Source organism: Coccinella septempunctata, chromosome 5 (genome assembly GCF_907165205.1).
Source record: "Coccinella septempunctata chromosome 5, icCocSept1.1, whole genome shotgun sequence".
NCBI classification, from domain to species: Eukaryota; Metazoa; Arthropoda; class Insecta; order Coleoptera; family Coccinellidae; genus Coccinella; species Coccinella septempunctata.
This window is the reverse complement of record NC_058193.1, coordinates 27,682,331-27,705,505: the sequence shown is the minus strand read 5'-3', so window position 1 is coordinate 27,705,505 and position 23,175 is coordinate 27,682,331. Positions and strand designations below refer to the sequence as shown.

General features: G+C 42.1%; 1 protein-coding gene across 7 annotated transcripts in view; it reads right to left on the bottom strand.

The window, feature by feature from the left end:
* Positions 1–493: 493 nt before the first annotated feature.
* Positions 494–23,175, bottom strand: part of LOC123314574 (ecdysone-inducible protein E75) — a 149,180-nt gene continuing 126,498 nt past the window's right edge. For 5 of the 7 annotated variants that reach the window (XM_044899927.1, XM_044899928.1, XM_044899931.1 and 2 more), the window contains exons 2-5: positions 14,701–14,789; positions 7,103–7,247; positions 4,019–4,260; positions 494–3,496 (exon numbers count right to left, since the gene is read on the bottom strand). In XM_044899927.1, coding sequence (XP_044755862.1) covers positions 1,616–3,496; positions 4,019–4,260; positions 7,103–7,247; positions 14,701–14,789 — 2,357 coding nt within the window. In that variant the 3' untranslated portion in view covers positions 494–1,615. Of the gene's footprint in view, positions 3,497–4,018; positions 4,261–4,884; positions 5,331–7,102; positions 7,248–14,700; positions 14,790–15,555; positions 15,901–23,175 lie in introns of those variants that run through there. The other 2 variants (XM_044899929.1, XM_044899934.1) reach the window with 2 other exon arrangements.

Genomic DNA, 23,175 nt, shown 5'->3' with positions numbered 1-23,175 from the left:
TGACCATCGAGAATATTTCAAGTTCTGGTGGAACATCAAACCATTAACCGGTCAAAAAAATTCAGTTCCCATTGATCCATTCACGAGAAGATCCAATCAGTTTAAAATATGCATTGATCTACTTTGAATTTACTGCATTATCCGATGGATATTCTTGGTTTTTTATTGAAAATCTTTTTGTCTTTTATTGTTTATTTTTTCGTGTTCTGAATGTGAATTCGGCATCTTTTCGATTTTGGAGTGTTTTCATTAGATTTATTTCCAAAATGATAAAAGGACCCCAGGACTTTAATTTGCAGATTCGTCCCTCAAAAGAATTCCCACATACCACGTGATCTTTCTGATCCCCCATTATACTTACCTTCATATTTCGGGTACTTAATTGTTCATCAATATCTGAATGAGTTCTTCAAGCATACGATTTCACCAAATTCCAGCCTTCACTTTCTTTTCATTGGAAGAATGATCAAAGAGGTTGATTAAGAAAACACAATTTAATAAGATCATCAGACATGTTTTATTCTGACGGCCTCAACAAGCTCCCATTTTACAAAATGACAATCACATAAAATTGAAGTTGAATCCGATGCGCCAAAGGCCATCTCAGTCATAAAGGCCTTGGTGACATTGGAATACTTCACATTGTTCTGATTCAGATGACATCATAATTGCAACGATATTAAAAATGTTCGGAAAGTGGGTTGTAATGCTATACAAATAACCGGTTTAAACATGATATCAGTTGAGGAGTAGTTGTAGTTGAGTAAGCTTACATGTCTTCAATAGAGAACAGGTCTGAAGGAGTCATATAGGAGGCGAAACGTGGGTAAGATGGCAACTTAAGCCTTAGTACGATAAGTTAACGTTTCAACCCTTCAGTCTTAACTCACTCCTAGACTTGCTCTGAATCACGATGAATGGTTGATGATTAATGTACAGAATGATGTAAACCAATGATGTGAGATGCATAAATGATTATGAACAAATAGTCACTATACAAACTGAGATACAACACAAAATTATACACAAATATGTTCTACAAACAAATTTATCACATATATTAAACAATATAATAATATAGTTCTCTACAGTAGGATTTTTTCGTTCGGATTCAATATACATAAAGATAAATTAATAATTTTCAACAAATAATAAGTGGCCTTCAAATTAGTGATTGATTTAAACTTACTCAAAGACGAATTACTGGGGAGCCCGACGTAAACATAAAATTTTTGGTCCGCTATGTACAATAATATATTAATTTAACCGGGCTCCTCAGTAGATGGCGAAGAAAATATACACATTTTAAGAGAATCTGTCCTCGGAGGACAAACCTACCGAATCTACAGTTTAACTGATAAGGGGCACACACACATTCAAAGATACTATATACTTATGTAAGACGGGATAGGAATGGAAGGGGATGTTCAATAGATAAAACGTTGGGGTCAGTTTTAAAATTTGGTTTGGTAATACGCTGTAAGTGCCACCGTTGATTGCGGAAATCGCCTAAACTCGCATCGAATGTCTTTAGATTAGGATACGGCACACACTCCACTTTGTACTAAGCTCAGAGGGTTGGGCCGGGACGACCCTTCCTCGACAGTTAAGAGGTTTAATTGACCTCCAACTTGATTATTTTCATGGGCCTCGGCGATGGGGACGGCGACCTTTTCGACAGATTCAAGGGTTGTTGCGAATCCGCTATGTCAACTTGGAGTTCCACCATGTTGGGGGTGGGCGTCGACCTCCTGATCGTCGAATGGGGACTGGACGTCGATCTTGTCGAGGGCGTTGGGGAGGTTGAGTGAGGAGACTGCGAATTGTACAGTCTCAAATACTCCGGACCCTGATGTGGTGGACTCATATGTTGTAGGTGCGGGGACGTTGAAGATGGTCGATGTTGCGGCTGTCTTGCAGTTGTGATGACCGACGTGGCCCAGGCGGGCGTCAACAAGTTGTTGTTCACAACGACACTACTGGTGGTCGTTGATTTGTACGGACACGCGGTTGGGGACGCTGTCACTAGCGGCGAAGCCTGTTCCGACCTCATGATGTAACTGTGGATCAAATCTGTCCTCTTCATCTGCTCCACCGTCATCTTGGGCGCCTCTCTTAACGTCTTAGCCAGAGTCGAATGCGTGCTGGACAGTGAAGATTGTGGTGGCGCCGACAACTGGGCCAAAAGATGAGAATGTTGCTGTTGGTGAGGGGACATCATAACAGCTGGTTCGGCTTCTGAATCTTTGTTATTTCTCAGCGCCCTGAATTTCTTGTGTGGCTTGTAGGCTTCGTCCATCAAGGAATTAGTATCGTACAATGGGGGCGCTTGCAATACACGCTTCAAGACCGGCATGTCTTCAACGATATGGTGATCTTCTACTGACGACCTCGGACTTGAGCAGAGAGACGGAGGGGCGCTGGGTTTATCAACTCTTTCCGTGCCAGATTCGATGCCGGAATCGCTGGGTGAATCGAGCTTTCTGAACCTTGGATTGATCTGTTGCACTGGTCTCGTGACTGGGGTTATTGTCAAACCATTGTGGATTAGGTGGGAAGTTTGCACGAACTCATCGTCCCCGGAAGATGTTGAACCTGAATTCGCCCTGTGTCTGTGAGGACAGTATCCTCCCGCCAGTGTCGCTGCTAATAATGGGGCGTTGGCCACGTGTTGACTGATATGGTTATTTCCATTCGAATGGTGATAATCGTTCAGGGAGTTGATGTCGGAAGAACCCATGGATTCCGTGCTTGAAACCGAACCCAACGGACTCTTAGCTTCGTCCATCGTGACATCAGAAGAGGACGACCATGAGGAGGCCGCGGGACTCTTGCTACTCGCATCTTCTTCGTGAGGAGACCCCCAGAAATGCTGGGTCTGCTGTTGTTGCTGTTGCATCATCTGCTGCTCGGTCATCTTGAAAGCGAGCAACTTTTCAGAATGGAGCGTGTTCAAGGTTCTGAGATCTGGGATTTTCTTCATCAGGTCGTCGACGATGTGGGGCTGCCCCGGTCGGTTCTGATTGAGCACCGTCTGCAGGGCGCATTTCAATTTGTTCTGCATCTTCTCGACCAGCTCGACGTTCCTCAAACCCGGCCTGTCGGCCGCGATCACGACCACGGAAGTGAACAAACTGATCTCGGCGTCCGACAAACGGAGGCAGTTCACGCGGTCGGCGAATTCGAACATCGAGTCCATCAGGAATCGCGCGTTAGAACTACTATGTATAGAGTCTTTTTTCAACATCTGTCCGTTCAGGCAGACCATCGTGGCGGTCTGCGCGTCAAACATACACGCCAGTCGCACTAGAAGCACTTCGAAAACGCCCGCTTTGAGTAGGGTCACCTGATCGTCCTGTCCCAATAAACAAAAACCAGGAATGCGTTTCGCAAACTCCACGACTCCGCGTATGACCGGCGAGAACCTCTTTGAGAAGTCGTGGATTACTTCTTGCTGACCAGCGGGCGGGTACGGATTCGGGTTGAGAGGACATGCCTGTAACAATGAAAAGAGCTCATTAGTGGTTTGCTTATGCCATAACGACGCGCTAATATCATTCAATTGGGACTGAGCGGGCTTCATTCAAAGAAATGTGCAGTATGGATTCGAATTCAATTAAAAAGGGCAATCCACCCGAAGTGTGTCGTTACTCCGGCAACCAGAGCGAGACGGAGGTAGAGTGAACGAGGGGGAAAGAGAAGGACAAGATACCCTGCAGAGCCTTGAATGTTTCCGCTTGTCCCAACGAGAGCAAGGAAGGTCGCCCAGTCTGGCTATGCTTTGTAGGGTTTCGTACGGCGCTCGAACGAACATCCACCCGTTCGTCGTTGAACCCCAAGTGGTTTTTTGTTACGGGTTTCTATACGCGCAACCAGACAGTCTGCGTTGAACGACTGCAGGAATTTCACATGAGTGAATAATTGGGGCTTTTTTTTTTTTGAACGACTGCATCGAGGTTCAACGGATGTACAGGCGGATTTTCATGAGTCCTTTGTTTGAATTAATTAAAATACTCACCAAGATCGAAGAGCAGGCTGTGTAGGATGGCTGTTCCCGCGCTCTCACCAGTACGGGTTCGATCTTTTCCCTCGTAAAATCGCATGTATCTATGTGTGCCCTTATCACTGTGCCTATTAATCTTTGTTCGTCTTCTAGCTCTGCATTAACCTGCTTCTCAAGAGATCTGGAATTTGAACTTTGCTGCATCGCAGCCAGGATGCGTGCCTTCTCTCTCTTGGGCACCCTGCCGAATCTGACGGCTGGAAAAGAGAAAAAAAATTCGATAAGTTACGGCGTATCTCTGATCGTCGATAATAGGGAATCACCATCAAAATATCACTTAACGGTTACGTAACGTATTCGACTCCCCCGTGAAAAAAAAAACTGAAAAATGATTATCTACCAGGTGACTCGTGCCATCTGCCTGGCATCTGTTCGGGGCGCGAGAATGGTGAAATATTTTGGACTGGAGAGAAAGTGAGAGATGATAAGCATCGGTATTCGACGAAAAATAAGATCGAGTATAGGACGTACAATGAGACAGAGAAATTTGCTTTCACGCTCTACGCGAAGAAAGTGTTTTAGGTCACAGCGTGTCACGAGAAGAAAGTGAGCGAGGTCTAGTTACCTCTGCGTACGAGCCCACACCATTGTTCGGAGATGCATCGATATATCGCTCACGAATTCGTCAATTGAAAGTTGAACGACGAATGAGGCGCTTTCTTTTATTTATATTATCCTCCTCCACGTCTATCTCCGGTTTAAAGGGACAAGTTCGAGATTAAATTTTCGACGTTTTTCTCGAAAAAATTTGTTGCAAGTTCCGAGTTAAAAAATTTGGACGAATAATAAATTGAAAAAAAAAATAAATAAATGACACATACGTGCGTTATGGTAATTGACGACACCCTTCAGTATTCCTTTGAGGATGGGTAATTCCTCGACCATTTTGCACTGTCGCTGACCGATCGCGGTCGCATTTACGTTAACACTTTCACCAATCATCACATGGGCGCGTATCACTGTCGTTTGAGAAATTTCCGTTGTCGTCGGGCTGCGAAGTTCGCGTGTTGGCATTCCCGATCGACCTAGTACGTGCTCTTGCGGCGTAAAGTTCAGCGTGACTGTTGTGTGGCGCGAACCACGGTCCCAGCGTAGACGTCAGGCGCCCACGGCCACGGCTATGCCCCTCTCTGCGCCCCACCATCGCGTAGCGAGGTCGTAGAGCGCGGTGCTTTCCCCTCCATCACCCTTGAACTTGAGCTCTCTCGTGCGCCGCGTGTTTGTGTGGCCGCGTTTTCTATGCTACGTAGCTCAGTCAGCAGCGCTGACTGAGGTTCGCTCAGCGCCCACCTCCTAGATAGCGGATCGCTCTCGGCGGCACACAGATCGGTTTCTGAAGGTCGTTCGATGGTTCCTCCCCACTGTCAACGACGTTAGAGCGTACAGGTCCGGATCGGGCGCGTTCGTTATTTATTTCGAATTTCGGACGGAAAAGTTTGACTCTAAATTGGAAATTCGATAATCAGTAGATGAGACGACCTCTTGTACTATTTTCTTCAAGAGAATACGCGAGTATTTTTCCTAGTTTTTCTCCCAAATATGGATTTCTTACGTACCAAACCCATAAATCATCCCTAATGAAATATATGAAACTATTTCGTTTTACGTTCGCGTCACTCCCTGTACCTGTTAGTGTTTGCCAAGAATACGTCGATCGGCTATTTATAGATCGACTCGAATTTCTGCTTGTTGATTTACGCCCGAACAGCCAGTTTTATCAATCGGCGCGTTCACGAGTCACCCTACGCCCTCGGAGGGCAATTCAGGCCCTCCCCCAAGCCAGAGAGCAGGTCAGGTCGACGAATTGCGTGGTGGGGCGTATTTTCCGCCGGGCCAACGTGCTTCCGGCAGGAATTTTCCACGGAATATCGATGTTCTGTAACCTTTGACCCGGTACACGGCGACGCCGGAAAACTGCGGGTTCACGAGGCTTGCGCGTCGTCGCAGATGCCGCCGTCGCCCGCTAGAGGTCCCCACGGGTAGGGAGGGAAACCCAAATGGCGGCGGGAAAATCGAAAACAATCGGACGGAGAAAGCGAGTGGAATTATTGATGTGGCCCGCGACTTGTCCATAATTCTCCTACGATGTCGACAGTGAGGAGTTGCAGCAACGGTGGGAGCGAGCGCCACGCGATGGCGTTGACCCGAGATATTTGTCCCAGATCCGCTAAGCGCCTTTTACTATTCCAAGGAGTCGATGAACCCGTAAAATATTCCATTTACGCAACGCGACGATAGAAATTCGCCGTCCGATTTTAACGTTGTCGACGTTATTGCCATTACCACATCGATCTGAGAATTTCTCCCGCGATCTTCTTCGTCGCCGTAGACGGAGAAAGTTCCCTTCCATCTCTCGATCGAGCGATCATCGACCGCGCGTATTTTTTTCTCGGAGATACGTGCCTCTGGAAAGTTGTCGCGTGCTGATGACGCGGCTGTGTCTTAACTTCCTGGGCGCCCGTAGAAAGTTCCTCGAGGTTTCGTAACAACTATCACCCAAGAATGCAATCCGAACGAGGAGAAATCGATCAGGTGCATCTGTTTTCACTTATCGATCAATTTATTTTCCCCTGTTTCCGATGGAATCTAAACAAGTTAATTTCTAGAAAGATTTCCGAATTTCAAATAATGATTCCGCAAAGACGAGATGCTACAATAAATCAGTTACTCAACAAACGGTTAATTACGTAACGAGGAAACGGTGCATGGTTACTGCATTTCGAAAAATATGTAGGTCTTCCGAATATCGATCTGGTAATGCCCGCAAACGCGCGTTCAATGACCTCAGCTTCCTTTCCCGAACGCTATACCGCTCGCTGCTGGTTGGTTACGATTTCAGCACTTGCAGTCCGAGGTCATCGAACTCGGGGACCTGGGTGACCTATATTCTGCCGCGACAAAAAAACGAGGAAAATGACTCGAACAGCAAATTTCGAAATTCGCGTTTTCGAAATCTTTTCGGATCGGTCATAAACGTGATATTTTCATGGTGATCGCTTGAATTCAGGAGGAAAAATTAATGATTCGAACATTACTCACCATCTCTGCTCATTCCAACCGCGATGCACTTCTTCAATCTGCAATACTGACATCGGTTCCTGTTGATCCTGAGGATCGCGCATTGCTGGTTCTTGGTGCAGGGCCTGTATTGGATTTTCTGCTGTATGCTCCTCCTGAAGAAACCCTGAGGACAAGAACAACACTCAGTATTGGTGGAATCGTCGCTTTCGCAGCCAGAGCTGTTGCCCTCCGAGTTGAGGCCAGCCTCTTGGACGTGCTTCTGTTGCGCGTCGTTCAACACAGCCATCATTTCCTCTGGCGAATTCAACAACGGATCGATATCGAAACGCGAATTCAACGTGATCGGTCGAGCACTGCGACAACTGTTCGATAACTAATAACAGAACAACACCAATGGCATCATAGATGCGTGCGGAATGATGTCGATTGCGTCGTCCACTCTGTACGAAATTTACCAGTAAACTGAAGTGACGTTCCCCGAGTTCGCTACAGTTAACCAGCTGACCCAGATTTGGGTTGTTCACCCGCCAAAGTAAGCCCGCGCGAGGCCAGTTCACTACGTGAAAGTGAGAGTTTACCCTCTCTCTTCGGCGATACGCGAACCTCGTTCGTCGGACAAGGATAACGAAGCCGTTTCGTCACCGAGTACGAATTCTCGCAGTATTTTGGCCCTTATTATTCGGCGAATCAGTAAATCTGAAATCACTCCATCATTTTATGAGGTCGGATCACAGAATAGTGAATTTTGGTGAAAAAGTAATATTATTCATTTTTATCGCATTCCAACTTCTTCAAACTTTGTCTTTTTAATAGTTCGTAAACTGTGAGATAATAAATATTAAAAAAAAACTGATTTGTCGCAATAACAACTCGGCTACCGCTGAGTCCGTCTTGGCGTAGCCGCGGTCATTGACTCCAACGTTTCAATAGCGCCTTCTCGTGACGAGCACCGCTGTCGGTACTTCTGGCACATACATCTATCGATGACGACACCTTTACGTCATCGACTTCGGGCGGAATATTCTAGAAGCCGATATCAGGTCGCCCGGTGGCCGTTTTTCAACCTGGGCGCCTTCGGATCGGCGTACGCCAATTATTGCCACATTCCGCGCTGTGCGGTTCGCTGTACTCTCGCCACAGTTCATTGATCGATGCCCCGACCAGGTCTCGTTCGCTAATGCAAAAATGATGACTTACACAAAGATAGCCTAGTTTCAGGTCATCAAAACAAAGCGGCCCGTAAACTCGGCCTAGATACTATCGGCCGCTGTTGTTCGGTGAAGAAATCTGTCCGAAATACGGCGAATAGGCGAAATATGGACCAGGTACTGTCGAAATTTAACCTTGGTTGGTTGATACGCAACAACCGATCCGATTCTGCAATTGCTACATCTCGCAGAGTATAGAGTTCCACATATCATCCGATGAAAAACGAAAGGAAAGAAAATAACCGATAAGACAAGTGAATCTGATAATACCGAAACATCCGAATCGTGGCACAACACATCCAGTTGACAAATTCCAGAAAACGTCGACCACCGTTGAGAGGATATTAATAAATTCCGTGAAGAGTAAACAAAACTTCATGAGGGAAGATGCATCCAGTATATTTATGTGTTCTATTCGAAAATAACCATATTACACCATACCTATATCGTCAATATTTACACTGACACAACACTTGAACGTTGAAAAACGTATAAGCAAGTCAAGGCTCTCGAATTGGTAGGGTGCCACTTTTTTCTAGAATCAAAATGTAGGACAAACAGCGTGCTCCAAATAAAGGCAATATCGAAGAGTACTGAACTCTTTTCGGGTCAAGATATATCGATCGGTATTATTGAAAACTCCAGTACAATGATCTGATCTCATTTCGAAATGAAAATATAAACACCGTAAATGGAATTATGTCCTCCTCGTATAGATGATTTCGTACAGTCATCAACGCGTGGTGTCAACGACACCGTTCAACCCACATTTATTAGCGATGCCTACTTGAGTATCCTATGCGGTGGTCAGTTCTCTCTGTCTCTACGAAATAATTCAAATTTACGCAGCGGTTAAGTTTGCGAGTACGCCTACGCGAACGTCCGAAGACTAGGAGGAGGTCGAGCCAGTGCAACGAACTCTTTGGCCTGCCGCGAATTACCGAGAATCCGAATTGTGGTGAAGAAATTGGAACGCCGGTACGTAGACCTTTTGCGAACAACACTGACCCTCGGAATTTCCTCCGCAACATCCAAACAACAACAGGAAGAAGATTTATTCAAATTCGGGAGACTACACAAGATATTCGTGAAAAATATACAAATGTTCGGTCAATATATTCATTTCTCATCACAATTTTATCTAAAATTGAACAGGATCATATTTAAAATCATTAATAACTCGCGATGAACAGAACAACACATGCACAATATCAGTTTTGACAGTTAGAAGGAAATGGCGGAAATATGGACCACAGAGTATTTCAAAGAAATGTTGCCAACCTAATAGAACAAGGGAAGTTGAGTTAGGCGTTTTTTAGCGATTGATGAATTGTTGCCTTACAAATTGTAGGAAATATTAATGAATAAGTATAAAATTGATGGAGAATTGTAGATCGATGACGAATATCCGTGTTCGCGGGCACGGTAACTCATCGACACCCCGAAATCCGATCGCGATCCATATCGGCGAAAGACAATGCGGGATTTCCTTCTCCATCTTCGGATCGCTTTTGATTTTTACAGGCGAACGTCTCCAAGGCTCAGTTCAACGGCCTGCTGGATGTAGGTTGTCGTACTCGCGACCGAGCGTAAGAGCAGATAGAGGGGGGAACGCCAGGGGGAAGGAGGAAAACGAATTGCATCATTGCTCTGTGCGATAACGGTGTAGTGTAACATTTAAAGCATGCGCCTTGATCGACTGAGCCGCGGAGTTCAACGCCCTTCTCGTCACTTCCGAAGGTTCGCGTGTTGATGAGGAACCCTTTTTTTTTTAATTCTGCCAGCGCGATTATCGAATTTTTTTCATTCCATTGGGGTATTCTGGATTTACGATTTTTTCCATCTGCTTAAGTTCTCGCAAATTGAACTGGTGATTTATCGTCGCTTTTAAATGGTTCTGAGAATGCTTCAACTGGGTGAATTGGAGTGAATCGAGGTGACTCATATATCCAATTGCTCTATTTCCAATCTTATCGCAGGACAGGCTATCCGTATGAACCGAAATTGGAAAGATAAGGACGGGAAAAACCGAATCGTGTGTGATACAGTTGCAGCGCGCGGTGAATGACCGCGCTCCTCGGCGACCGCAACGTTGTAGCCCCCAAGCGGAGCGCCTTCGAAGCTTCTTTAACGGGATCGCGAGAGCGCGATGCACTCTGGCCCGGCCTCGCGCGTATTTCTACATCTACTCTATTATTATCAGTAAGCTCGTTATTAGAATATCGCTGCAACAGTTTCCTGTTGCACGACCCAAATGGGATTTTAGATGATCGAGAAAAAACAGGTTAATTACCAATGGCGAAACCGCGTTGCTTTATTTGTGAACTAGATCATTTCGTCACAACGCCTACGAATCGCTGGATTCTCACGTCTTCTCGAATTGCGCGGATTTGATCGAAATCGGGCCGGAAATCTACCCCTTGCAGGTAAACGTTCGATATAAAAGCAAAAACAACATTCGCAATCCTTTCGGACAAAGACAGATCGCAACCCCTTATCCCTATATCAAAGATACACAAAAGAAATCTCGCTTTTACCTAAATTGGGAAATCGAAGGGTTGAATCGAATCGGAGCTCAGGTAGATCGGCCCATTTATCGACCCACGCAACAACAACAACAGAAATTCCGAACAAATAAATCGAAAGTGGCGTCATCTGCGAGCAACAGCTGCCGGTAATATCCAATCTCGGCCGATGATTTAAGGGAAGAAGGATATCGGATTTTTTCGACGGGTTATTTCGCCATATACGCGCTCGACCCTCTCGCTATTTTTTGCCGGCGCAACCCCTACGGAAAGGGATGACGTGAAGGGTTAGTTGGGCAGGGTGCAGGTGCCGAGCGGCAGACGACGGTACGTCAGGTAGATCGACCTTGAACCGCCACCGAGTTGCGCGGGTTCATCAAACCGTATGGCGAATCTTCGTCGTTCGCTGTTGCCAAAGTTGATGCCGATCTCTGCACGGGGACGCGGAAAGTTGAAGGCGTTCTGTTGAGGTCTTGACATCAATCTCGACGAATAGGTACATCATGAACACGTTACGAGTTATTCGCAAAACATGGACCATGAGAAAACGTTAATGCGTAACATAGGTCGAAATGTGGCAACGTCCGTGGTCCAAATTCTCCGATGATTCTGCATCAGGTAAGAGAAAGAGGCGAGAACGCAACTGAACAGATGATACGTGTGGGGCGGGTTGTTGGAATCCCAGACCACTCTTACTTTTCAAGATCGCTCGGATGTTCACGCACCGGCAGCCTATAAATACCTTTCTTTTGTATCTCTGATGGATCTTTACCTAGCACAATAGCCACCACATGCCGCCATAAAAAATAATCAAGAATTCAAGAAATGATAAATGGTGGCGAAAAACATCAATCCATCTTCTTCCGCCCATTAACGAACTCTTACGAATTTTCGATTCAAATAGCCCTTCCACCTGTACCAAGGTCTCGGAAGTGCTAAATTACTATACACCACGTGGGCCATTTTCATAATTTCACGCGATAAGCATGTCCGACATACGTGTCTGTTCCCCTATAGCTCGGCGGTATGACGACCTCATTCAAGGCCGAAAATTGTCGGCAAACAACAAGGAAATTTATGCAGGACTATCATGCCGACCGGCTAGAAAATAAAATAGACAAATAAATTAGTGGCGATGCTCGTTTGGCCACTAAACGCGTCTGCTCTAGTCAATGAACCGTCGGCCTTGGTTCGGACCGAGCAGTTTTTCCACCCGACCAAGATGACGACCTTAAGAGAAGACGTTGTTGCAATTACCCGAAGGTTCTGAGAAGGAGTCGGTGCGTCGATGAACTTGAACTTTTTTCATTCGCGCATTTGACCTGACTGAAGGTCCTGTACGTTTAGCCGGGGGCATATTCTGAAAACTCGAAAAAATTGAGTAGTTTAGCATGACATTTAGGCGATGGGATTACACCATCCTCCTTATTGGGTGACATGTGGGAGCACCCAGAGTCGTAATAAGATAACCCACTCTCAGTCCGAGAAATTCGAAGGTTAAGATACGAGAAATTAAGTTTTACGTCTGTGTGCACCGATTCATATATATGACATCTAACGTCTATTGTTTGGAATTCATGACCAGATCGTTTTTCGAATTATCAATCCAGAATTTACGACTTCATATAACGTTGGTTTACGGAAACCAAATGGAAAGAACCATTTCGATCGTATCGTATCGTTCAAGGCTCATCCGTTGGCGACTTTCTTATCTTCGTCCGCATCGCGACAGATGCAGATTTAAATTTATACCTTACACCCCTTATTTTCGGCAGATCGGCCACCTACACCCGTCGCGACCTTCGAACTTGTTTTTGCGCTGACGGTTGTGCCCCAGGTAGAAGCGAGATTTAGGAATCTGAAAGAAAAGGGACCTTTCTTCACGGTTTACCAAATAAATGCCCGTTTTGGCCAACATAACGCGGGATGAAAAAACCACCTCATCGCTGCGGTTCTCACCCTAGAAATCTCGGATTTCTGGGAGTGAGAGCGTTTCCGGGGCATCGAATGTCTAACAAGCGTCCTGATTTTTTTTTGGCTGTATATTCGACTCGTTTCACTTTCGGAAGGGAATATGTAGGTGAGAGGATGTTCCTATCAATATTTCTGCTAAAATGCATCATTTTAAATGAAGAGATACACAAAAGAAATGTGAAGATTTTCGTCGACGAATTACCAAATAACCTCTGTTATATACAGGGTGAGTCTTTGACTCGTACAAATATTTTCACAGTAGATTCTTGAGGTTGGAAGAATCACTTTCTTCCTATACCATTTTTTCAGATTCGGTCCTGATAAAAAGATGTATATCCATTTTAAATTTTCATAATGGGCTGTGCCACCCCTGGAAAAACAAAATGACCTTCAGAATAACTAGATCAATTTGTGATACTACACATCTGGGGCCTTTTGAACAAAGTTGTATCTAGCCAAAATACCCAATTTTTCAAATTTCACAGATGTGTACTTTTTAATTTTTGAACATCAAATTACTCGAAAACGGCGCATTTTACGAGAAAATATGAAGAATACTTTTATTTTACAGAAAGTTCAAATATTCACTAGATAGCGTCAAAGTTAGTTTCAAGAGTTGTATTCTTTGAATTTTTGGTATTTTTGTGGTACGTAATGTTCATAATGAAAAAACTGGAAGACGTGGATGATATCTTGTGTTCGAAAAAGATTCAACAAATAAATGAAAAACGATATTCCGATGTTCATTTCATTCGACAAAACGGTTTGTGAACTGAAAATAAATTTTTTTATGGTTTTTCAAAGGCTGTATCCTTCAAACCGAGCCGATTTGGAAAAAATGGTACAGGAAAAAAGTGTTTCTTTCAACCTCAAGAATCTACTGTTCAAATATTTGCACGAGTCAAAGACTCACCCTGTATAGGATGTGGCATCGCAATTTTTTTGCGACAATCACACAACCCCTCTTATAACCACAAATGGAATTCGTTAAGAATATCACCGAATTTACAGGCAAAAAATTTCTGAAAAGTGGTCCGAAATTCCGGTGAAAAGAATTCGAAAACGGCTGAATTAATTTCGACCAAAATCAATTGGTTTCGTCAGGATTCAGATGAGCATCAACGTGCAAAATTTCAGATCGATAGATTCAAAATTGCGAACTGTGGCGTGCCCACAATAATTTTTCAAAAAATCCGAATAACCCATAAAACGTGTCAATAAAAAAGCGTTTTACACACACGCAGTCCGAAATTTTTTATGGATTCTGAATCTACGTCCTCCGAAACGGATTTCCTGATAGTTTCATCCAAAAAAACAACTTTTCAAAACCTAAGGGTGCGTATAACAAGCTTCTTAAAGCTCCGCAGGAGCAGGGGTTCATTTTCTTCGGTGGTAAGAGTGTCTATATGCCTTCTAGACGTTAATCTCCACATTTTAATCTAACTCAATCGAGTCAAACTCCGAAAATATCAGATATTTGTCCGGATTAACAAAGCTTTCGTTTCCAGTAGCGAACGTAGAGCAAAAAATCGATTGTTTTCTTGTACAGGAATCTCGAAGTCAGGCCGTGGTATTCCAAGTACGTCAGGACCGTCAAGAGTTCAATGCTGAAAAATGCCTCGTTCTTCCCGTGGTCGAGATAGAGCGTTGGCAAATTTCAAGGTAAACTAATCGCACAAAGGAGAGTATAACAACCTCATCCAAGGATCTTCGGACCACATATAACCAAGTGGTTCCATTGTCGTTTCTTGGAACGGTGCGTCGCAGAATTTATAACCATATCAGATTCGCCCGAGCAATTGGAGCAAGTATATATACAGTGTGTGAACAGGATTTTCGAGTTGAGTTTCGGATCATGATGATGCGTGGCTGTGTCGAACGACTATTTCTAATTATCCTTTTTACTCACCTTACAACCTTCACAAGAATGTACGCCGTAGTGAAAACCTGAAGCCTTGTCGCCGCATACTCTGCATAAAACGGTAGTCCCATCGAATTCTGAAACAAGAGGTAAACATAAGCGAAAAGTAAAGTAGGGAAAATCCGCGCAAAAACGACTTAACGAAAGTACTGACAATCTCCCATGATAAAAACTCTCTAATTAACCGAGCAACGAGGCAAACAATGGCTCGGAGAAATCGGTTCGCCGATCACTTTCGGGGGCGGTTTTCACTCGGGATTTAAGAGCGCCGAGAGCGTTGACATTCGCCTAGGAAAAGAAAGCAGAACGATGATCGGTCACTTTCTCTCTCGTTAGATGCAACGGTTCGATTGTGTAACGGCGGTGAAAGTGACGCGAGTGCACTCAACTCGAGGCGATGCAATGAATGCTGCAATGCAACGATTGAGGCGAAAACGCGCGCGCAGCTCGCGCTGAACCCAAAAGGCCGCTTCACGCTAATACAACGTTATCGCACTCGCGATAAGGCTCTAATTATTGCGAATCATTGGGGATTTCGCGGTGGTTGAGTGAAAGGCTACCAGGGTCCTTGAACTTGAGATTCACTGACCTCTGGGCAGAACTGAATTCATATTTTTCTAATCCTATTTTCACCACTTTATACCGTACAATTCAAATTCGTCCCCAAATCCTCTATAGACCCCGAGAGTTCTAAATTTTCGCCTATGTTCATCGATAAGTCGATCGAGTCATAAACCAGCCTCTATGAATCACAGGGGCCTCGATGTGCCCGAGTATTTGGTGACATTGACCTTCATCCAGGGCCAAGTTCAAGTTGTGCCAAGTCTCCCGACCGATGCTTACCTAAATTGAGCGCCGGTTCCTTGTGCTGGTGATTGGTGAGATCCGAAAAGTGTCCAGTGGTAGATTCTGGCACCTGTGCCACCGGCGAAGAGTGCATACTGCTATCGGGTAAAATTATCATGTCGGCGAGAAAAATCCAAGGGGTGAAACACTGGTCTAACGATATACGAACACTAAATGTAAACAATCGAACTGATCACAATCATGCTTCCTTAACGAGATCGACGAAACACTAAACACAATATCTGTAGGTACTCAGTCAAGAGCTGCCAAAACCACCCGGCTTTGCTAAGAGCAACTGAAGGACTGACTAGCGAGAGTGAAAGTCGCGATATCAACTGGGCACAGCCGGTTGAGTTCTGTATAGTAAATATCGGCAGTACTACCTGCCTGAAACGAAGGGCGGCGAGATCACCAAAAGCCAGTATGGTAGGGAGAGGAACGTCTTTCTTGGTCTTCGCATGCCGCAATTTCTGCCTGAGTTCATCGTATTTTCAATGTTGGAGGTCACTGACAACAATGCGAACGTCGACCAATGGTAGGAGTAGAGAATCGTCCGCGGCGGTACCCGATTGGCCGTACCGAAGTCAGAGGTGGAGTCGGGCCGGCGTGGTGGGGCGATAAAGGAAGGAAGTTCAATAACCGAGACCTTGACTGAATTACCCAGACAAACGACAAGGAACGGCGAACATACGGCCAAGGCCGCGAAGTTCTGCGTTCACTTCTTCGCGTTCGCTCACTCTCTCCGTCACTCTAATTACCGGCGTTGCCACATGTGCGAAAACTACGCTATCTACGTCGATTCTCGTCAATCCAAATTTCGATGAAAGAATAAAATTTAAAGACGAAACTGAAAATTCGTACAAATTTCATATCCAATGAAAAAACAGGAAGCATAAATTCGAAACTGAAATCATCCAGGCAGAAATAATTGAGGTTTGCCAATTGCCAATTATGATTGTCATTTCATGGTTATGTATATTGAAGGATGAACAAGTCGTAATCCTTACTTGTGCGTCGTGCGTTACAAGCAAATAAAAAAATTTGACGAGAATTAGGACCAAAAAAGTGGAATTATACTATTTTTGGTTCGATTCAAGAAGTCAGTACTCATTAACAAAATAAGCATCAAAAAAGTGTGTAAATTCTATGTTCTAGTCGAATTTAGGTTATGAGCATCGAATGAGATAAACGCCGACACGTGACAATTAAGACGTAATTATGGTCATTATTTTTCGTCTGGCAACCGCGCCGCGTCTTCGCGTAAGTACTTTCTTGCCTTTCGGTGCGATCTAGCACGTGTGGCCGGTCCTTTCACTGATTTTTGATCGACGGCGAACTTGACTGCGTTACCGATCGTTGCACGCACGACGGAATTCGTGTGCAACCGGATCCGAGACCCATTTGTTTACGAAACAAACGACGACGAAGAAGAGTACGTAACGAGTTACGTAACGCCTCTTTGATATAGGCGCCGATAATGAGTATCACAAACACGTCACTTCGTAAATTCTCGAGATGAGAGTCTTTTATCTGTGTTTATTTATGAGGGAAGGGCATGTGCGATCCATGTTGTGAAACGTCGTTGAATACGTGCATGCACTCGTGACGAAAAGGAATCTTCAAATTGAAGAACCATTTTTTTGTCGGTTATAAGATTTCATATAGGTCTTTCGTTAGGATGGGTTATTCGACCATTACACGTGTTTCGGTATAACGATAGCATCTTCAGGTGAGGTTAACTTCACTCACCTGAAAAATGAGTGAAAACTCGACCTATTCACACAGCATTCTTGAAGGATAACCAATTTTCAAACATGAAAATTTCGAGAACAAATGGATTGAATGAAAAAAAAAATTAAATACAACTACAATTACAAACGCCTGTCAAATGAGTCATCACTCACCAGGGGTTGTGACACTAATGCCCGTTTGCACCGTTTCGCTGGTAACCATGGTTAAACTAATCGATGTTTAATATTTAAACGTTGCTTAGCATTTGACGGTTTGCACCGTGGAATCATAATCGTTGTTCAATTTAATCATAGATAGATTTGGCAACACCACTCACAGCATAAAAAATTCAAAATTTCAGCCAAGCACATCATAGAAGATAAATTAAAAAGAAAAAGAAGTCAAGGTTTTCTGACTAAACTTCTGTTGTCAAGGTGGGAAATTTGAACATTATTTTTTTGAGATTCGGTGTTGTGTTTTGAATTTGAAGTGCGAACATGGATAACATCAACACATCCTATTACTCTAGGAAAAGAAGCCTTCTTGTGGAAGGACTGTTGAATTGGCACTATATCCTCATCTTTGGTCATTTTAAGGAATTCGGAATATAATTTACCAATTGCTAATGAAACTGCGGGAATAATTCTTGATTCTTTCGATACATCTACATTTATGAAATCAACAGAAGCCAACTGACCAGCACTAGCATAAAACCTCAATGTAGCTAGCAATTGATTTATTGGGTCAACACTATTATTCCTGAAATATCTATATTTGTATAATATAACTAATTATTGAATTCCAAATCATTCTCCTGAAAAAAGTGAGGTCCATTCTTTCGAAATAATTTCTTCTACAGGGAAAACATCTAGGAAATTCCAAATAATTCTCCATATATGGCAAAATAAAATAACACGGTTTCTTTCGTTAAACGAAATCTTCTGAAAAAGTGAGATCCATTCTTTCGAAATAATTTCTTCTACAGGGGCAACATCTGGGAAATTCCAAATCATTCTCCATATATGGCAAAAAAAAATAACACGGTTTCTTTCATTGAACGAAATCTTCTGAAAAAAGTGAGGTTCATTCTTTCGAAATAATTTCTTCTACGGGGAAAACATCTGGGAAATTCCAAATCATTCTCCATATATGGCAAAAAAAAATAAGACGGTTTCTTTCGTTAAACGAAATCTTCTGAAAAAAGTGAGGTCCATTCTTTCGAAATAATTTCTTCTACGGGGAAAACATCTAGGAAATCTAAATTCGATATTGCTAAGTGCATCAAGATCATCATCAAGTAATATCTCATCTTCCAAATCATCCATTATATTAATTTGAATTTTATATCAACACAAATAGGAAACACAGTTGTCAATCGAATTTGAAGTATTACTTCAATCAACGTTTTAATCGAGCAAATTTCTGCGTTTAGTTTAAACAACGTTTAAGGGCCTTATAATCAACGTTTAGTAACGGTGCAACCCGGTTAAGGAATTAAACGTTGTTTAAGAATATAATCGTTGTTTAGACAAACGGTGCAAACGGCCATAAGGGTTGAAATGACAAGGTTTTGAATTTAATCTCAGGAGTTGTCTCCTTGGAATAAAAAAATCGAAATGTCCGATCGTTTTTATATCATTTGGTTCTACAGAACAGTTGCTTTGTTTGCAATGACCCACTCTGTATATTTGTATATGTAATTCATCTACTTCAATTTCTTCTAGCTCTTATAGTATTAGAGATTCCCCCAGTAGAAAACGAATTTTGCACACCTTGTGAAAAATTAACATTTCAAAATATTTCAATACAAACATTTCATCTTGTACGCGATATTCTCAATAGAGAATACTTCTTCTGACGAAAATGATGTATTTTTTATGAAATATCTTCGAAACGTCACTTTGAAATAACCATTTCAACCGTTTTCCAAAAAAAAATTTTAAGTATCTAAAAACGAAAAATAAAAATGGGTATTTAACATTTAGAGCGTTTCGTTTCTATTGCACAAGTTGGCAACATTGACTGAAATATGCGTTGGTGATAAAGGACAACAAATACATAATCTTGATGAGATAGACAAAGATGGCTGTCTATATGAAGTCTGCGACGAACGAGGAAGGTCGTAAATTTTATGGGATTTTTATGGCCGGTTGCTGTTGAGGTTCGCCTGTGAGTACGCGCCTTATGATGGCTGAATCAACAGCTATTTTTTTATAAACAAGTCATTGTTCTTTTTATTTTCTAGTAGGCGCTGTTGCCAAATCGTAAACCAGAAACGAAGCGATTTGAATTTTGAAACCTCATATTTGAAGAATGACTTCGAATAGTTTCCGCTGTGCATTTGAAAAATTCATGAATGAAACTCATAATTATTCAGTTTAAACTTGCATATGCTGTGATAACCTAAATAGAGGAGAATTCCTCATTGTCTCCTAAGTACTGAACAATAAAATTTGGTTAGTCGTTTCTCAATTATTTTTTTCTGTTCCTTGCGTGTACTTTCATGAATTTCTCTCTTCTGATATTAAAAAAAAACATGTGATAATATCCTCAACAAATTGACATGCACAGTCCCGCACGAAAGATTTAATAATCATGCGTCCCGGCAAAAAACAAACGTGCATCGCGAATAAAATTCGCGTCGAATTTTTGGGAGACAATTGCCGCTAAAATCGTTGCCGGTCATTGTCACAACGAATGTTATATCAGATGATGAATATTACATGAGCGTTGTCGTAATGGACGATGATGGCTTAATGGACATAAAAAATCAAGGTCTTCATAGTTCGTATCGAACTGGTGGGACCTTGAGCCCGACCAGGGGGCAACGACTAGTTTGTAGTTCGCCAAATTTCAAGGATAAACATATCAACCGGTCCCAGTTGTCGGGCTTTTGGCATAGTTCGCTGCCCTATCGAGTTTAGAATGTCCATCATCGGAATTACTCGATTAGATATCTCCACGAGAAAACTATTTTTAAACATGTACAAAAAAGTTTTTAAACTTAAGTTTAATGGGAAAAATTACGAATAACAACACAAAATCTGTAACTAATCCACAAAGACCACAAAAGTACGGTTATACTAACAATATGCCTGTTTTCATTAAACGTGAATAACATTGTGCTGCAAAGGGAGAATTAAAGTACCTTAATAGTAACGATGAGGATTCCTCCGTCCAAAATACAGCCTCAAATTTCTGAATAGGAAAATTGGGTCGAGAGTTACATCAATTCGAAGGTGCTTTCAATCTTTTATTGCAAGAAATAAAATTATTTGATGGTTTGTTGACCAGTATTCGAGTATTCTATTATACAAGTTGTAACACAGATTTCGTATTTTTGCTCAGATACCAGCAGAATGTCGTATAACTGTGTTTTGAATGACTTAAGGCCGCATAGGTACGTATGCATAATCGGAGAAATTTTGCAGTTTCGTCCCAACAGTTTTTATACTATATACTATACCTATAAAGTTATACAATTTTGTGGAAACGTGAAAAATCCAGAAAATATTGAAATATAGCTAGGCGGAATACCTACACGCGCAACGTTTGTATTACCAATTTTCGGTAACTAGAACGATTTGATTTGTCTATTATGTAAGAGGAAATGCCATGCTGTGTGCTACACGCGCACACGTGTGTGTACTCATTTCAGACAGATGCGTTGAATAGAAGCTTGTTGCATTCAAACTCGAAATAGATTCGAATTTCTGACGTATCCAGGTGATCAATATTCAAATTGAAACATTCCTTGAAAGAATACGAAGAAAGTCGACCTATTTCGTAGCATCCTCATTTATGTATAGTTGAAATAATTAGAATAGACTGAATTATTAAGAGTTAGATTTCAAAATGACGAGAGAATTGGTTCAAAAGAATCCTGATGTGTTGTTTCATTAAATATGCAATTTTTCGATGAGAAACTAAAAAAACATATTTTGTTACAGAATTAGAAACTATTTTTTTACCAGAAATGGATGGATCTCTTGTTGCTGGAGTATGGTTTGATCATTCGTTGAGGTTTCTTATAAACCTTTTTTCATTTTTGTAGAATAGGCATGAAATAGTTTTATTGAATTAGCATTTCTACCCTTACATTACACTTGAAAAGTGTAATTAAAGAAAGATGATGGAAGAACGTATTTATATGTATATGTATCAATTACACCTGTTCATTCATTCTGTACAGGATTTTGATATGAATATTCGTAAATATACATTCAGAGAAAAAAATTTCGACAGAATTTTCAACCCATCCTTCTTACCTCACACAAGAGTCACATAAACTTTCAGTGATGAAGCAGAATTTTTACTATGACCTTATTTAAGTTCATAAAATGATATTTATCGTAACAAGCAAAACTTCCTTCATGATAGTTCGACTCGCACTTGACTTTTTAACGTTCGTCAAGGGGCATAAAAGACATAAAATGGACCCCATTTTTACCGATTCAAAGATCACTTACATAGCCGCAGGCAAAAATACTTCACTGAATCGAAGCCGACTGACCTTAAAACGCAGAAATCCCTGTTTTACGATCGGGGTACAATGGCACTGTTTACCTTTTTCCGAATGCCCCAATAATGTGAGATTATGGCGCAGAGTCGGCATCGTAGTGGGTCTCAAAGCCACGTTCCTAGTTTTTATTGCGCTGCATTTTCGAAACCGATCCCCGTACCAAAGGAGACCTCGTAAAGCAATGAGGTGTAATATCAATAAACGTTTACAGCAGTGAAAGTGGAACAGACAGGACCATGGCGTTGACGTTCCTCCGAACTTTATTAGCATATCGACAATGGTCGCTAGAAAGGGTTGATACGGTCTTGGACGATTTTTGGAGAAGGGTTTCGTCAGAACAAGGTCAACCTGATTGTGGTCGTATTTCGAGCTGATTGTTGGAATATTTTAACCCCTTGGCTGTCGGCGGATTCGAAAACATTTGTTCGACAGACTTTCGAACGAAAAGGTTTGCCTGAACACCTTTATAGGTATCATGGAAAAAGGTGATTTTTCAGTTTGAACTCGGCAGAAGACTAGAAAAAAAGGTGATAGGGATAACGTTGCGAAGACTATTTATTCTTTTTCAAGGCAATATTCCGCAAAATCAAATAAAATTAATTGCCTTGAAAAAGAAGATACAATATAGACCTGCTGAAAACATGGCAAGTTTTTGTAAATGACAGTGAATAAAATTGTCCACATTCCAAACAATCGTTTAATTAGATATGAAAAATTTTTGGTGGTGTTCTCCGATAATTGTAAAGGGTTTATTGTTTATAGTTTGCTAAGGGGGTTACGCTTCACTGGGACAACAAGATCTATTTTGTCCCCCATCAGAGCGGTTTTCACAACTACTGCATTGCAGAGGGTTAAAAAAGCCAACCTTTCGCTAGAAACTTTTTTCCTTTTGAAACAGAATGAAGCTGTCTTGTTGGACTGCTTAGAGAATAGGGAATATTCCTTCTGAGGAAAATGATGTATTTTTTATGAAATCCATATCTGTGAAACGTAACATTTTGAAAAAACCATTTTAACCGTTTCCCAAAAAAAATTTTTAACAATGAAAAAAAATTATTTTGAGTACCTAAAAACGAAAAATAAAAATGGGTATTTAAAATTTAAAGTGTTTCGTTTCTATTGCACAAGTTGGCAACATCGACTGAAATATGCGTTGATAATAAAGGACAACAAATACACTATCCAGATGAGATACATTGAGAGACAAAGATGGCTGTCTATGAAGTCTGCGACGAACGAGGAAGGTCGTAAAATTTTATGGGATTTTTTTGGCTGGTTGCTGTTGAGGCTCGCCTTATGATGGCTGTAAATCAATAGCTGTTATTTTATAAACAAGCCATTGTTCTTTTTATTTTCTAGCAGGC